At 45.1% G+C, this 18,690-nt stretch overlaps 1 protein-coding gene across 1 annotated transcript in view; it reads left to right on the top strand.

Moving 5' to 3' along the window:
* LOC126188743 (chondroitin sulfate proteoglycan 4) overlaps positions 1 to 18,690 on the top strand; it is a 589,355-nt gene that overhangs the window by 353,283 nt on the left and 217,382 nt on the right. Inside the window, exon 10 of the mRNA XM_049930352.1 lies at positions 17,164 to 17,519. Within this exon, the coding sequence (XP_049786309.1) occupies positions 17,164 to 17,519 (356 nt within the window). The remainder of the gene's footprint in view (positions 1 to 17,163; positions 17,520 to 18,690) is intronic.

The raw sequence follows: 18,690 nt of genomic DNA, 5'->3' as shown, positions 1-18,690 counted from the left end.
AGAGATATTTGAATGACACATTATTAGAAAAGTAATGGGTGCACACAAACTACAGATTCTTGGACAACGATAAGTACCGATGACGTAAACGAAAATGTAGAGAAAACATCAGAATTAATGGCAAAGCAAAAATAAATCTTTCCTGAGCACCGCTCCCTAATGAATGAGAACACGATAAAGAAACAAATGTTCCTGTTTTCGGGAAAAAGAAATCCACAATAGCAACTATTACATAAATTGAGAAAGAAGCAGGTAGATACATCAGCGAATCGAAAATATGAGAAACCAGACTTCTTAAGAACAAAATTCTAAATTTAGAACGCTCTCAACTAAGAAGAAACAAGAGAAAGAAGAAATCGATAACAATACAGACGGAACAAATAAAAGACAACATGAGAATAACTCGAAGGAGCATTGAAAAAATACGAAACAACAGTAATTAATTAAATTTGTAACGTAAATCTGATTTGTTAATCCGAAGATAAGAAATAGAAGACATTAAAAACAAAATACTACTAATTAGTTTAGCACTATTGAATCCGTATTTAATAATTTAATACTATCAGAAACGGAAAGAAAAATGGCGGAGGTGAAGATTGAACTGACAGTGACAGAAAGCGTTAAGAAAGATGAGAATGAATAGAGATATATGCAGATAACGGAAAATTAAAGCATTAGGATTTAGGATGCTGCAGTAAACTGTTAATGTATCATTTTTTTCATATTGGGTGTCACAACAAAATTTTACACCCTAGCTGTATTACGATCACAGTCATTTTAGTTACTTCACAGGGTCAACTGATTCCAGTAGCATTCTCAAATACTTACTCCTAACATATACGAGTAATCATGTGAAAATGGACCATCGCTGAAATCACGTGACTCTATGATCGTACACTAATGGCCATTAAAATTGCAACACCAAGAAGAAATGCAGATGATAAACGGGTATTCATTGGACAAATATATTACACTAGAACTGACATGTAACTACATTTTCAAGCAATTTGGGTGCATAGATCCTGAGAAATCAGTACCCAGAAAAACCACCTCTGGCCGTAATAACGGCCTTCATACGCCTGGGCATTGAGCCAAACAGAGCTTGGATGGCGTGCACAGGTACAGCTGCCCATGCAGCTTCAACACGATATCACAGTTCATGAATAGTAGTGACTGGCGTATTGTGCTCGGCCACCATTGACTAGACGTTTTCAGTTGGTGAGAGATCTGCAGAATGTGCTGGCCAGGGCAGTAGTCGAACATTTACTGTATCCAGAAAGGCACGTACAGGACCTGCAACATGCGTTCGTGCATTATCCTGCTGAAATGTAGGGTTTCGCAGGGATCGAATGAAGGGTAGAGCCACGGTTCGTAGCACATCCAAAATGTAACGTCCACTGTTCAAAGTGCCGTCAATGCGAACAAGATGTGACCGAGACGTGTAACCAGTGGCACCTCATACCATCACGCCGGGTGATACGCCAGTATGGCAATGAAGAATACACGCTTCCAGTGTGCGTTCACCGCGACGTCGCCAAACACGGATGCAACCCTCATGATGCTGTAAACAGAACCTGGATTCAACAGAGAAAATGACGTTTTGCCATTCGTGCACCCAGGTTCGTCGTTGAGTACACCATCGCAGGCGCTCCAGTCTGCGAAGCAGCGTCAAGGGTAACCGCAGCCATGATCTCCCAGTGATAGTCCATGCTGCTGCAAACGTCGTCGAACTGTTCGTGCAGATAGTTGTTGTCTTGCAAACGTCCCCCTCTGTTGACTCAGGGATCGAAACGTGGCTGCACAATCCGTTACAGCCATGCGGATAAAATGCCTGTCAACTCGACTGCTAGTGATACGAGGCCGTTGGGATCCAGCACGGCGTTCCGTATTACACTCCTGATCCCACCGATTCCATATTTTGCTGACAGTCATTGGATCGTGACTTACGCGAGCAGCAATGTCGCGATACGATAAACCGCAATCGCGATAGGCTACAATCCGACCTTTATCAAAGTCGGAAACGTGATGGTACGCATTTCTCCCCCTTCCACGAGGCATCACAACAACGTTTCACCAGGCAACGCCGATCAACTGCTGTTTGTGTATGAGAAATCGGTTGGAAACATTCCTCATGTTAGCACGTTGTAGGTGTCGCCACGAGCGCCAACTCTGAAAAGCTGTTCATTTGCATATCACAGCATCTTCTGAGTGTCTGTTAAATTTCTCGACTGTAGCACGTCTTCTTCGTGGTGTAGCAATTTTAATGGCCAGTAGTGTAATACAGCTAAAGTGCAAAATGGAGTTGTCGTTTACCTGTCACAGAAGGTGGACCATTAAATGGCTTACGAAACTATCTCTCTGACATTATGAGGAAGGTTGTTCCGAAGTCAAGTTCCTGATACGGAAAATGAATTTAGAAGTTACAGCATTACGTAATGTAATAGGGAGAAGTTTGCTTTGTTGAGAAAGAGTGGTTCTGCTACGCTGTTGAGATAATATAGCTAGAGTTGAAAATAATTAGAAGAGTGTGTAATGATTTGAGAACGTTTGACGTTGTGTGGTTTGGCGGTTGCTGCAGCTGCATCCCAATTCTCGGAGCGTACCTCTCCTGCCCGTGGGGAGGGTAGCACAGAGTGGACATCTAAGCTGACACATACAATCGCTTATTAATCCTACTCTGCCCCGACGGGGCTTAAAGTTCCCATCCACTTTTTAGAGTCGTAAAAAAGCATGAAGTTGAATTCATACACTGGCATCCTAGCGGAACGTCTTTATAGCTCACGAAGGGTAGTATGTGAAGAGCCGCCCTCACGCCAAAGAAGTGAAGCCTTCCTACGCCATATAGGTGAGTCTTGGCGAAGTGTTCGTGCTGCAGTTCTCTCTTCGATCACTTAAAACACAAAAAAAGTTTGTTTTGCCACGATGTATACCATGCTTGACGAGTGAGAATTGGCGTTAAAAACCAAGTTTTCAACTGTCCGATGGTGACTATTCATCCTAGAAAGTACACTCCTGGAAATGGAAACAAGAACACATTGACACCGGTGTGTCAGACCCACCATACTTGCTCCGGACACTGCGAGAGGGCTGTACAAGCAATGATCACACGCACGGCACAGCGGACACACCAGGAACCGCGGTGTTGGCAGTCGAATGGCGCTAGCTGCGCAGCATTTGTGCACCGCCGCCGTCAGTGCCAGCCAGTTGGCCGTGGCATACGGAGCTCCATCGCAGTCTTTAACACTGGTAGCATGCCGCGACAGCGTGGACGTGAACCGTATGTGCAGTTGACGGACTTTGAGCGAGGGCGTATAGTGGGCATGCGGGATTCCGGGTGGACGTACCGCCGAATTGCTCAACACGTGGGGCGTGAGGTCTCCACAGTACATCGATGTTGTCGCCAGTGGTCGGCGGAAGGTGCACGTGCCCGTCGACCTGGGACCGGACCGCCGCGACGCACGGATGCACGCCAAGACCGTAGGATCCTACGCAGTGCCGTGGGGGACCGCACCGCCACTTCCCAGCAAATTAGGGACACTGTTGCTCCTGGGGTATCGGCGAGGACCATTCGCAACTGTCTCCATGAAGCTGGGCTACGGTTCCGCACACCGTTAGGCCGTCTTCCGCTCACGCCCCAACATCGTGCAGCCCGCCTCCAGTGGTGTCGCGACAGGCGTGAATGGAGGGACGAATGGAGACGTGTCGTCTTCAGTGATGAGAGTCGCTTCTGCCTTGGTGTCAATGATGGTCGTATGCGTGTTTGGCGCCGTGCAGGTGAGCGCCACAATCAGGACTGCATACGACCGAGGCACACAGGGCCAACACCCGGCATCATGGTGTGGGGAGCGATCTCCTACACTGGCCGTACACCACTGGTGATCGTCGAGGGGACACTGAATAGTGCACGGTACATCCAAACCGTCATCGAACCCATCGTTCTACCATTCCTAGACCAGCAAGGGAACTTGCTGTTCCAACAGGACAATGCACGTCCGCATGTATCCCGTGCCACCCAACGTGCTCTAGAAGGTGTAAGTCAACTACCCTGGCCAGCAAGATCTCCGGATCTGTCCCCCATTGAGGATGTTTGGGACTGGATGAAGCGTCGTCTCACGCGGTCTGCACGTCCAGCACGAACGCTGGTCCAACTGAGGCGCCAGGTGGAAATGGCATGGCAAGCCGTTCCACAGGACTACATCCAGCATCTGTACGATCGTCCCCATGGGAGAATAGCAGCCTGCATTGCTGCGAAAGGTGGATATACACTGTACTAGTGCCGACATTGTGCATGCTCTGTTGCCTGTGTCTATGTGCCTGTGGTTCTGTCAGTGTGATCATGTGATGTATCTGACCCCAGGAATGTGTCAATAAAGTTTCCCCTTCCTGGGACAATGAATTCACGGTGTTCTTATTTCAATTTCCAGGAATGTATATTGTTCCAGAGTTAATGCTAGGGTAGGTTGAACAAAGCACTTAACGGAAAAAAAAGACTTCCAAGGCTCACCAAGATGACGCATAAGCAATAGCTGATGCCTGTGCTTTGCACAGATAACGCCATCTCCCATTCGGTACACCTCTGCTCTAGCACGGGGAACATTTCGGCAGCGATAGTACAATACAGTGATCAACCAGAACATTATGACCACCAACCTAATAGCCGGTATGTCCACCTCTGGCACAGATAACAACAGCGTCGCTTCGTGGTGTGGAAGCAATGGGGCCTTAGTAGGTCGCTGGAGGGAGTTGGCACCACATCTGCTTACACAGGCCACCTGACTCCCATAAATCCCGGGTAGAGGGTCGATGAACTCTGACTTGGGGGGGGGGGGGGGGGCAGCACATCAACTGGAATTCTCCACTGTGTTCTTCAAACCACTCTAACACACTCTTGGCTTTGTGACATGGCGCATTATCTTGTTGACAAATGTCACTGACGTCTGGGAACATGATCATCATAAAGGGGTGTACGTGGTCTGCAATAGAGTGCTGCAACGCTCAGTGTTTGACCGGTCACGGCTCGCCTGTTGACGGGGGGACCGAGCCGCTCGTGTCCGGCCCCACACGACTCGGCTCGGTCACGTACTCGCCCCATGTCTGTTGTCCGGATTCCGGACACGCGGATAACCGAGCATGACCGGTCACCGCTGACGTCTCACCTCGCCTAGCCCCGGCTCGCTGCACCGTACTTTACTGTACAAATCCAACGCCTCTCTCTCTCTCTCTCTCTCTCTCTCTCTCTCTCTCTCTCTCTCTTTTAATACAAAAGTAACTTTTCCAAGAACGGGTACGTTACACAGCTAAATTCATAAAGCACCTGGAAAGTAAAATGATATTTCAATACAATCGCAGATAGAAGACGAGTCTCATTTCCAAACAAAAGAGATATTTTTCCTTTCACTTATAGGAAACATTAAATAAGTGCTTTCCCTGTAATCTAGAAGACAACCATCTTCATAAAGAAAGCATACAAAGAACATTAAACATTTACAGACGTAACTTGTCATACGTTTCAATTGTTTGCAACATAAACAAAATTATAGTTATTGTTGATCAGCAGGAAATCACTAACGCGTTCCGGGTTTAACTGGCTGCGGGAATTTGTTAGTAACATTCCGGCTTTACTAAAGCACCTTTCACTAGGTGCGCTTGTTGCTGGGATACATAAAATACATCTTGCAACTGTAGCCAAATCTGGCAGATCTGTTTCATGTCTGCTCCACCACTTTAAGATGTCATCATCTCCGGGGTGCATTAAAATGTACAGATCTACTTCATCTGCTGCGGATGATCTGTTGTTCCTCCATTCCTTGAAACGAGCTCTCTTTCTGGGTGGTGATGACACAGTACTTGAAGGGTCTATGATAATAAACAAAAGAGACAAGTAATACAGAACGGATATGGAAATCATCGAAACATTCCCGTAAGATACCGATGACCTCGCTGTTTGGTCTCTCCCCCCAAACAACCCGACCCCCGTTCCCATAAAAACGAGATGTTTTACGTTAAAGAAATATTATACGAGACACAACATTCCCGTTTCTCTATAATACACTTTCCACTAACTATGCAAAAACGATTATGTTAATGATTGAATGTTGTACCTGCGTACGTAGCACACATTTGTCGCACATTGTTAAGAATTTCCTGCTTTTCACTTATTTCAAGCATATTAAGACAACGGAAGGACGGCCAAAGAAACGATGTTTGAGAGGTTTCTTGCAACTGTGTTTTTTTAAATGAGTGGTTTCCGACTGGAAAAACAATAAAGTGGAGCAGTTTATGCACGATACGTACCCAGTAGACGTAATGTTTTCATCTACAACCAACTGAAATGTACTCCATACTTGGCTTTTTAGACCCTCCCGTTTCTTTAATGTTTAAACATTGGTTTCAATCTTACGTCTTACTACACTGGCTTCCTCGCGCTGCATGATTACAGAGAGACACACCACAAATAAGAAGCCCGTACTGGCTGCAGTGTCACACGGATAGTAACACGTGTAATGTGTTTGAAGTTATGTGCTACGTATTCGGTCACGGCTTCTATGCTCGGTCACAAGAACTAGTGCGGGTAGCCTATCCAGTTAGGGTGTGCTCGCCCCACCTCGTATTTTGTGCTCGCTTACTCGGTCATGCAGGACTCTAGTCTGCAACCAGTGTATGATACTCTTTGGCCGACATAGTGCTTTGCATGAGCTCCGTGGACTTATGGATGCCCAAGTGAATGTTCCCCAGAGTATAATGGAGGCAGCACCAACTCGTCTCCATTCCGCAGTGTCGGCATCAAGAAGCTGTTTCCCTGGTAAACGACGGATTCGCGCCCTCCCATCGGCATGATGAAGAAGGTATCGGGATTCATCAGGCCTTGCACCGCCGATGGTCACTTGCCCGTTTCAGTCGAAGTTTCCGATGTCGTGATGTTAACATTGGTACATGTGTGGGTCATCGGCTACGGAAGGCCATCGTTAGGTGTGTTTGGTGCACAATGTGTTCAATCACATTTGTACTTTGTCCAGTATTAAAGTCTGATTTTAGTCCTGCCTCCGTTCGCCGCCTGCCCTGTTTGACCAGCCTGCCCAGCCTACGACGTCTGATATCTGTAATGAAGAGTGGCGGCCCAATCCACGACATCTGGACGTGGTTTCACCTTGGTTTCATCTTGGTTTCGTTCCTGCCAAGCCTCCGGGCCATCTAAGATCCGCGATCGGTCTTAGATAGATCTCGCGCCTTCCCAGTCTACATAGGGCCAGCATGGTCACTGATACTACACACACCGTGCGTTTGTCTAACAAGCAGTCATTCCTCGCCAGATGTCGCTGCTATCGCCTGGATCACTTTATTTCGATATTAGGTCTGTCGTCATAATGTTTTGGCTGATCAGTGTAGAGGCTGCTACGGTCGCAGGTTCGAATCCTGCCTCGGGCATGGATGTGTGTGATGTCCTTAGCTTAGTTAGGTTTCAGTAGTTGTAAGTTCTAGGGGACTTATGATCTAAGATGTTGAGTCCCATAGTGCTCAGAGCCATTTGAACCATTTTTTTGATCAGTGTATCTCTGTTCACAGGGGACACAAGAAAACGACAGACTGTGTTACTGCTTTGTTATCGTTTCGTCTTGAGAGTTTACGGGACCCGCTGACGTGAAATGACGTTACTGTGTTTTGATGTTTATACTCTCGTTTGGTATTTTTTTGTTAATGTAGACTGACATTACTGACGCAATAAGTAAATAACTGGATCACATACGATGGATATGTCCGACAGGACTCAAAAATCCCCTTGTGTTTTGTTCGTACATTAAAACATATACATATTTCACAATGCTCTACTTTATTTTTTGCTGCTTTTGCTATCATTCTCATCAAATATTAAATTCCTTGGTACAGGTTTCGTAATTGCGGCAGGAATGGGTTCATAGCGGGCAACACACGAGAGGTTTTTAACAACGGATCACGGATATTTCAATGTCCTATGGATTGTGGAACACCCGCAGGCCCTGTCACCCCGACTGTTCGTTAGTGTAGACACGGCCTGCAGTTCTCGGAACCAGTGATGCCCCAGCTGGTCATAAACAAGCGGACGTAAAATCCGTGAGTTTTCCTGTGATTTTCAGACGATAGAAGCTTTTATCTGTTGCATGTCTAATGAAGGAGTAGACCAGTGGCCATATCGAAAAACTTGCACAATTATACTACGACATACATTGTTTGTGGAAATTGCGTCATGCACGTTACATGAACTGGAATAAAAGTAAAAATCTCAATAAGTGCGAGTTTCGATGTTGATAGATGGAAGGTATACGTCTATCCATTTCTGAGAAAAAGAGGGCGTAACGAAAGGACAGACGAACACTTCGAAAACAAACGATTGAAAAACAATTAAATGTCTTATAATTACAAATCAACAGTTTTTTAATTTTTTTCGTTTATTTGTAGTCTGAAACCTTGCTTCTTTCCAAATTTCATGATTCTAGATCAATTATAAATACCCAACAGACTTCGACGAGTGAGTTTGCGAATAACTATATGTGTTATAAGTGGCGGCATCTTTTAATCACACTGACTTAGAACCTTCAATTTTGTGGATCGTTTTACCACATTGAACCTTCACAGTTCTCAAATGGTTCAAATGGCTCTAAGCACTATGGGACTTAACCTCAGAAGTCATCAGTCCCCTAGACTTAGAATTACGTAAATCTAACTAACCTAAGGACATCACACACATCCATGCCTGAGGCAGGATTCGAACCTGCGACCTAGCAGCAGCAAACGGTTGCAGACTGAATCGCCTAGAACCGCTCGGCCACATCGGACGGCCACAGTTCTCAGAGGAATGCCCACGGCTCTGAGTCAGAGCCACATGTCTGTAATGTTGTTTTTTTGTAATCCATTTTTTGACCCCTTTTACGTAATTTAACGTTCGAGAAATACACTGATGTGGAAAATTCAAGCAAGAAAGTACCTTTCACAGTGTGTGTCCCTGCTAAGCATAGTTGTAATTAGGACACTGCTACTGTTTAGTGCAGAAAGTAACTGTAATAGATACACAATGCGCTCCATTCCTCCACCACCGGAGCTGACAAACAATGAATGGTCGTTGGTGTACGTGGACGTGCTGAAGTGCGTCTTGCCAACGCATCCCATATGGGGCGAGATAGAATTTAATTCGGGAGAAAGGACGGGCAAGTACATTCGTCGAATATTCTCCCATTCCAAGAACTTCTCCACCTACGTTGCGCTATTCGATGCGATCGCTCATTGTCATCCACAAAGCTTAAGTCAGGCCCTAATGCATCCCTGAAAAGTACTGGGTCTGGATAACTGATGAGCGTACCGTGTCGAAAGATTTGGAGGTCAGTACCAGAATGCTATATTATGCCTCCCCACAGCATAATACCTGGACCACAAAAATAATCATGTTCGACATTTGTGGACAACTCTCATATGCCGAGAGCTGGAAACAAGTAATGCACGAAAAAACATTGTCGAACATGACCTTTTGGTGGTCCAGGCTTTATGGTGTGGCGAGCATAATACTGCATGGCGATAGTGACCTCCAAATCTCTGAAGACAAACCAGTCGCTAGTCAACAATATTATGATACTGTACGCTTTTTTCCTTGAGTCTATTTGGTCCTGACTTTATTTTTATGGATGACAATCAGCCACTGCATCGAACATCGTAGGTGGGGGAGGTTTGGGAACTAGAGGATATTCGGCGAATGGACTATCTTACCCGTTGACATCGAACACGCCAGCACTTCCAGATGCATCAACGACCAACCAGCATTTCTGAACTGCGCTTGAAGAACAATGGAACACCCTACCATAAGAGCTCTTTACCAACCTCATGGTCAGCATGGGAACACATTTCAGAGCACGCATTGTCGTCCGTAGAGATCAGACACCCTATTAAGAACTGTGTCCCGCCGTCTGTAATGTCGAGGAGACCATCATGAATCGCAGTGAAACGAGTGTAATTATTATGTTTGAGCAGGAGCTTCATTTCTGATGGTCTCATTGCGTATTTCTTTTAGTTACCTTCTGCACTAAATAGTAGCAGTTCTTCTTATGTATGGACCAATTTACATCGAGCTACATCGAGTGACAAATCATGGGACAGATACTATCGTCCTCATGTTTTGCGCAGCAGTATACAGGGTGGTTCATTGATCGTCACCGGGCCAAATATCTCACCAAATAAGCGTCAAACGAAAAAACTACAAAGAAAGGAATTTGTCTAGCTTGAAAGGGGAAACCAGATGGCGCTATGGTTGACCCGCTAGATGGCGCTGCCATAGGTCAAACGGATATCAAATGCGTTTTTTTTTTTAATAGGAACCCTCATTTTTATTACATATTCGTGTAGTACGTAAAGTGATACGAATGTTTTAGTTGGAAAATTTTTTTCGCTTTCTGATAGTCACAAACGTGTAAGTACGTGGTATCACGTAACATTCCGCCAGTGCGGACGGTATTTGCTTCGTGATATATTACCCGTGTTAAAACGGACCGTTTACCAACTGCGGAAAAAGTCGATACCATGTTGATGTATGACTATTGTGATCAAAATACCCAACGGGCTGCTCGGTATCCTGGACGACGTCATCCAAGTGTCCGGACCGTTCGCCGGATAGTTACGTTATTTAAGGAAACAGGAAGTGTTCAGCCACATGTGAAACGTTAACTACGAACTGCCACAAATGATAATGCCCAAGTAGGTGTTTTAGCTGCTGTCGCGGCTAATCCGCACATCTGTAGCAGACAAATTCCGCGAGAATCGGGAATCTCAAAAACCTCGGTGTTGAGAATGCTACATCAACATCGATTGCACCCGTACCATATTTCTATGCACCAGGAATTGCACGGCAACGACTTTGAACGTTGTGTACAGTTCTGCCACTGGGAACAAGAGAAATTACGGGACGATGACAGATTTTTTGCACGCGTTCTATTTAGCGACGAAGCGTTATTCACCAAAAGCGGTAACGTAAACCGGCATAATATGCACTATTGGGAAACGGAAAATCCACGATGGCTGCGACAAGTGGAACATCAGCGACCTTGGCAGGTTAATGTATGGTGCGGCATTATGGGAGGAAGGATAATTGGCCCCCATTTTATCAATAGCAATCTAAATGGTGCAATGTATGCTGATTTCCTACGTAATGTTCTACCGATTTTACTACAAGATGTTTCACTGCATGACAGAATGGCGATATACTTCCAACACGATGGATGTCCGGGACATATCTCGTGTGCGGTTCAAGCGGTACTGAATAGCATATTTCATGACAGGTGGATTGGTCGTCGAAGCACCATACCATGGCCCGCACGTTCACTGGATCTGACGTCCCCGGATATCTTTCTGTGAGGAAAGTTGAAGGATATTTGCTATCGTGATCCACAGACAACGCCTGACGACATGCGTCAACGCATTGTCAAAGCATGTGCGAACATAACGGAAGGCGAACTACTCGGTGTTGAGGGGAATGTCGTTACACGTATTGCCAAATGTATTGAGGTTGACGGACATCATCTTGAGAATTTATTGCATTAATGTGATATTTATAGGTAATCACGGTGTAACAGCATGCGTTCTCAGAAATGATAAGTTCGTAAAGGTACATGTAGCACATCGGAACAACCGCAATAAACGTTCAAACGTACCTACGTTCTGCATTTTAATTTTAAAAAGCTGCCTGTTACCAACAGTTCGTCTAAAATTGTGAGCCATATGTTTGTGACTATTATAGCGCCATCTATCACAAAGCGAAAAAAGTGGACCAACTAAAACATTCATATTTCGTTACGTACTACACGAATATGTAATAAAAAAAGGGGGTTCTATTTTAAAAAACGCAGTTGATATCCGTTTGACCTATGTCAGCGCCATCTAGCGGGCCAACCATAGCGCCATCTGATTTTCCCCTTCAAGCTAGACAAGTTTCGTTCGTTGTAGTTTTTTCGTTTGACGCTTATTTCGTGAGATATTTGGCCCTGTCACTATCAATGGACCACCCTGTATATGTGTAGATAATGTAGAAATTGTCGGAGACTACTACAATTTTCTTCATAACATAGCGCATATTAACTTCCTAAGAACGATAGAAACGAGCTACAAAATCCAAAAATACACTACAGTAAAATAATGTCTGTCCATCCACTTTCAGCGAGACACAGGGGAACTACTGAATGAGTCTGCTGTGACCTCTGGCCTATCGAGAATGTACTGCAGTCCTGGGTCAGCGGATAAGCCATGAAAATTTACCCCACGAATGAGGAGACCAGGTTTTTATGCTGACTTGAGAGAGTAGATCCGACGGGCGAGGCTGCCACGTTAGTGAAAAAGTCCGGTCTGAGTGGCTCTGAGCACTATGGGACTTAACATCTTAGGTCATAAGTCGCCTAGAACTTAGAACTACTTAAACCTAACTAACCTATGGACAGCACACAACACGCAGCCATCACGAGGGAGAGAAAATCCCTGACCCCGCCGGGAATCGAACCCGGGAACCCGGGCGTGGGAAGCGAGATCGCTACCGCACGACCACGAGATGCGGGCATGGAGACCGGTCTGAGATCGGCAGCCAGATGAGTCAATAATATCCTCGGCACTCGTCCGCCATTGTGGTGCGTCGCCGAAATCCGATCGTGTGTGGCCAGCTATTCTCACGTAACTGTAATCGACAGGCCGCGGCTTAAGTTCCTTGGCAAGGAGAATCAAATGATGTAACAATTTTTTTTTCTTTATTGTTAATTTCACACCTGACACAGGTAGGCCACCAGCGGCATAGTATACCGCTCTTCGGCCACAGATAAAACTAATGATACAAAAGAAGACAATCGCAGAACAGACAGGGTGGATATACAAACGTAGACATACAAAATTAAAACACACGGAGCCGTTCACGGGCGCAGAGTCCAAAATAACAATGTGCAGACACGTGGACACGCACAGAGATGACAGATGGGACACGCGAACGTTGGAGCACAAAACGATGAAACAATGGAACACTTGAACACGAACACGACGGTACACACAATCACAAGGCGATGATCTCCGGCGCGCGAAAGTTCACTATATGTGTGCGACTCCGGGGCCTGACAAAACAGGAAAAACGGGGGGGGGGGGGGGGGAGGGAGAGGGGAGAGTGTAGATACCAGTGGCAAGGGAGATGGGAGGAGGAGGAAAGAAGGTAGGGGGTAGGGGAAGACAGTGGTGAGGAGGGAGGGAGCGAGGAGGGGGAATACAGGTTGGCTGGCAGCTTTTCGAGGAGCTCTTTGCGGTGTGGGGGAGTAGCCATGTATGTGAAAAACGGCATCCCATTTGAGTCAATTGATGTTTCAAAGTACTGCACTGAAAAGGTGTTTGAATGTTGTGCAGGTGTGGTTAAATTTAACGGAGCTAAACTTCTAACTGTTGTTATTTATAGATCCCCAGACTCCGATTTCACAACATTTTTGCTAAAGCTAGAGGAGGTTCTTGGTTCACTTTATACAAAAAACAAAAAGTTAGTTATATGTGGTGACTTCAATATTAATTGTATAAGTGATTGTGCAAGGATGCGGATGATGGTAGACCTCTTTCATTCATATAATCTTATGCAAACCGTATTCTTTCCAACGAGAGTGCAGGGGAACAGTAGAACAACCATAGACAACAGTTTTGTTCATTCCTCATTACTAGAAGGGCATTCTGTTAGCAAAAAGGTGAATGGCCTTTCAGATCATGATGCACAAATTTTAACTTTAAAAGACTTTTGTGCTGCAACACGTGTTAAATATAGTCATCAGCTGTTCAGGAAAGCTGATCCAGTTGCTGTAGAGACCTTTGTAAACCTTATAATGGAACAAGAGTGGCAAGATGTTTATAGCGCTGATACAGTAGACGATAAATATAATGCTTTTCTCAAGACTTTCCTCATGCTCTTTGAAAGTTGCTTTCCGTTAGTACGTTTAAAACAGGGTACTAGCACAAACAGGCACCCCGGGTGGCTGACTAGAGGGATAAGAATATCTTGTAGAACAAAGTGGCAACTATATCAAAACGTTAGAAACAGTCTAAATCTAAATGCAGCAGCCCATTACAAACAGTATTGTAGGGTGCTTAAAAATGTTATTAGGAAGGCAAAAAGAATGTGGTATGCAGATAGAATAGCTAAGTCTCAGGATAAAATTAAAACCATATGGTCAGTCGTAAAGGAAGTTGCTGGTCTGCAGAGACAGCTCGAGGATATAGAATCAGTGCGTAGTGGGAATGTCCGTGTTACTGATAAGTCGCATGAATGTACAGTATTTAATAATCACTTTCTGAATATAGCAGGTGAACTAAATAGAAACCTAGTCCCAACAGGGAATCATATAGCGCTCTTAGAAAAAAGTTTTCCGAGACTGTTACCTGAAATGCTCCTCCATGATACTGATAGGGAGGGAGATTGAGTTAATAATTAAATCACTAAAGACCAAGAACTCTCATGGATATGACGGGGTATCTAGCAGAATACTGAAGTATTGTTCTATGTATGTTAGCCCAGTTCTCAGCCATATCTGTAACTTTTCCTTTAGGAGTGGTCGGTTTCCTGACCGATTAAAGTACTCGATAGTGAAACCATTTTATAAAAAAAGGAGACATTGATAATGTTGACAATTTTAGACCTATTTCTATGCCATCGGTGTTTGCTAAAGTTATCGAGAAGGTTGTATATACAAGGTTACTGGAGCATTTAAATTCACATAATTTGCTGTCAAATGTTCAGTTTGGTTTTAGAAATAGTTTAACAACTGAAAATGCTATATTCTCATTTCCCTGTGAGGTTTTGGACGGATTAAATAGAAGGTTCCGAACGCTAGGTGTTTTCTTTGATTTGACGAAGGCTTTTGACTGTGTTGACCACAAAATATTACTGCAGAAGTTGGACCATTATGGAGTAAGGGGAGTAGCTTACAATTGGTTCGCCTCTTACTTTAAGAACAGGAAGCAGAGGGTAATTCTCCGCAATATTGAGAGTGGTAGTGATGTTCAGTCCCAATGGGGCACTGTTAAGTGGGGCGTTCCCCAAGGGTCGGTGCTGGGGCCACTGCTGTTTCTTATTTATATAAATGATATGCCTTCTAGCATTACAGGTGATTCAAAAATATTTCTGTTTGCTGATGACACCAGCTTGATAGTGAAGGATCTTGTGTGTAATATTGAAACAGTAACAAATAACGTAGTTCATGAAATAAGTTCGTGGCTTGTGGAAAATAATTTGATGCTAAATCACAGTAAGACTCAGTTTTTACGGTTTCTAACTCACAATTCAACAAGAACCGATATTTTGATCAGACAGAATAGGCATATTATAAGCGAGACGGAACAGTTCAATTTCCTAGGCGTTCGGATAGATAGTAAGCTGTTGTGGAAAGCCCATGTCCAGGATCTTGTTCAGAAGCTAAATGTTGCTTTATTTACCATTAGAACAGTATCTGAAATAAGTGACACTTCAACACGAAAAGTAGTCTACTTCGCATATTTTCATACGCTTATGTCGTATGGTATTATTTTTTGGGGTAATTCTTCTGAATCAAAAAGGGTATTTTTGGCTCAAAAACGGGCTGTTCGAGCTATATGTGGTGTAAGTTCGAGAACCTCTTGTCGACCACTATTCAAAAATCTGGGAATTCTGACATTGCCCTCACAGTATATATTTTCTTTAATGTCGTTTGTTGTTAGCAATATTAGCCTATTCCCAAGAGTTAGCAGCTTTCACTCAGTTAATACTAGGCAGAAATCAAATCTGCATGTAGAGTGCACTTCCTTGACTCTTGTGCAGAAAGGATTGCAGTATTCTGCTGCATCCATTTTCAATAAGTTACCACAAGAACTCAAAAATCTTAGCAGTAGTCCAAACTCTTTTAAGTCTAAACTGAAGAGTTTCCTCATGGCTCACTCCTTCTATTCTGTCGAGGAGCTCCTGGAAGAGCTAAAAAATTAAGGAAATTCCAGTGTTACATTGTTGATTTTCTTCATTTAAACTTAAGACATGTCACCTGAATATGTTTTTTTATATTTCATTTTATCTGTTTCTAATATCGTGTTATAATTTCATGTATTGACTCGTTCCGTGACCATGGAGACTTCTCCTTAATTTGGTCCCACGGAACAATAAATAAAAAAATAAAAAATAAATAAAAAATAAGAAGGAAGAGGGGGTGCCCTCGGGAGAAAACACAGGGTGCGGGAAAGTAAGATCACAGTTGGTAGGACGGGTAGATGGAAGGGGTGAGGGCATCATCAGGGAGGCGGAGTTGGTGGAAGCCACCTTGGGCGAGGGTATGGAGAGTGGAGAGATGGAGAGCTGGTGGGATGTGGGAATGCAGGCGCGGCAGCGGTCGGGGGTGGAAGAGGATGGGAGAGACAAGAGGATGAGAGGGATCAAATTTGCGGGAGGTGCAGAGGATCCGTATCCATTCGAGGAAAAAAAGGAGGTGCGGAAACAGAATAAGGTCATAGAGGATCCGCATGGGGGAGGAGAGACAGATGCGATAGGCGAGGCGGAGTGCATAGCGTTCTAGGATTTGAAGGGATTTGTAAAACGTAGGAAGGGCGGAGATCCAGGCGGGGTGAGCATAGCAGAGGATAGGGCGGATAAGGGATTTATAGATGTGGAGGATGGTGGAGGGGTCCAGACCCCATGTGCGGCCAGAAAGGAGCTTGAGGAGATGGAGTCGGCAGTGTGCCTTGGATTCTCTGGAGATAGGGGGTCCAGGAGAGACGACGGTCAAGGGTGATGCCAAGGTACTTAAGGGGGGGGGGGTGAGGGTGATAGGACGGCCATAAATGGTGAGACAAACTCGAGGAGACGGAAGGAAGGGGTGGTTTTGCCTACAGTGATCGCCTGGGTCTTGGAAGGATTGACCTTGAGCAACCACTGGTTACACCAAGCGGTGAACCGGTCAAGATGGGAGCGTTGGGAGCGCTGCAGAGTGGGGGCGAGGGCAAGGAAGGCGGTATCATCGGCGTACTGGAGAAGGTGGATGGGGGATGAAGGCGGCGGCATGTCCGCCTTATACAAAAGGTATAGAAGATGTAACAACTTGTGCGAAGGAACACATAGGGCAACCTTAAACATGTGACGACGAGAATACAGCTTGTGCCTCGAGCTCACGGTGGCGCTGTGTTCAGTTCAAGGTGTCGGTGCTGGACGTGGAGAGCCCCAAGACGTACGACTTCCGCGTGACGTTCACGGAGCTGCAGCTGGTGGCGGAGCGCGCGCACGAGCTGCTGCTCAACGGCAGCCGCGACGCGCTGCTGACGGACGCGCAGCTGAGCTTCCGCACGGCGCCGCTGCCCACCGACGCGGCGCTGGTGCAGTACCGGCTGACGGCGGCGCCGCGCTACGGCGCGCTGCACCTGCAGGGCTCGCCGCCGCACCAGCACCTGCAGCTCGCGGGCACCTTCACCCAGCTGGACTTGCGCGCCGGCCGCCTGCGCTACCGCCTGCACCGGAAGGCCTACTCGCACGTGCGCGACGAGATCAGGTAACAGGCCCCTGTCCACCTGTACTCGCCGTCTGGTTCTGTTCTTCTCGAGTGTATCCACGATGGTCGCAATAATTTATTCAAGACGGCAAAATTGCAAAAGTTCTGTTTTTGATAAAACTGATCATTTTTTTTATTTATGTCAGAGGCTGAGAACCCATGAAGTCAATATCGTATTTGGATTGATTATTAGTTTCGGCTAAAAATCTATTAAACTGCCCTTCATAAAAGATTCTTGATGAGTGTGGATGCCATTACGGCTTCACATTTCGTTAAAATGACAACATACATGCATGACATAATTAAAAACAGCTCTTCATCATTCGTCGTCAGAGTAATCGACCGATGGTGACAAAACAAAGGTGTTATGCCCTTGTTGTTGTGGTCTTAAGTCCAGAGACTGGTTTGATGCAGCTCTCTATGCTACTCTATCCTATGCAAGCGTCTTCATCTCCCAGTACCTACTGCAACCTACATCCTTCTGAATCTGTTTAGTGTATTCATCTCTTGGTCTCCCTCTACGATTTTTACCCTCCACGCAGCCCTCCAATACTAAAATGGTGATCCCTTGATGCTTCAGAATATGTCCTACCAACCGATTCCCTCATCTAGTCAAGCTGTGACACAGATTTCTCTTCTCCCTAATTCTGTTCAATACCTCCTCATTAGTTATGTCATGTACCCATCTAATCTTCAGCATTCTTCTGTAGCACCAAATTTCGAAAGCTTCTATTCTCTTTTTGTCTAAAATATTTATCGTCCACGTTTCACTTCCATACATGGCTGCACTCAATACAAATACTTTCAGAAACGACTTCCTGACACTTAAATCTTGACTCGATGTTAACAAATTTCTCTTCTTCAGAAACGCTTTCCTTGCCATTGCCAGTCTACATTTTATATCCCCTCTACTTCGACCATCGTGAGTTATTTTGTTCCCCAAATAGCAAAACTCCTTTACTACTTTAAGTGTCTCATTTCCTAACCTAATTCCCTCAGCATCACCCGATTTAATTCGAGTACATTCCATTATCCTCGTTTTGCTTTTGTTGAGGTTCATCTTCTATCCTCCTTTCAACACATTGTCCATTCCGTTCAACTGCTCTTCCAAGTCCTTCGCTGTCTCTGACACAATTACAATCTCATTGGCGAACCACAAACTTTTTATTTC

Source organism: Schistocerca cancellata, chromosome 5 (genome assembly GCF_023864275.1).
Source record: "Schistocerca cancellata isolate TAMUIC-IGC-003103 chromosome 5, iqSchCanc2.1, whole genome shotgun sequence".
Taxonomy (NCBI): Eukaryota; Metazoa; Arthropoda; class Insecta; order Orthoptera; family Acrididae; genus Schistocerca; species Schistocerca cancellata.
Note: the sequence above shows the minus strand (reverse complement) of the source record. Positions and strands in the feature narration are given on the sequence as shown.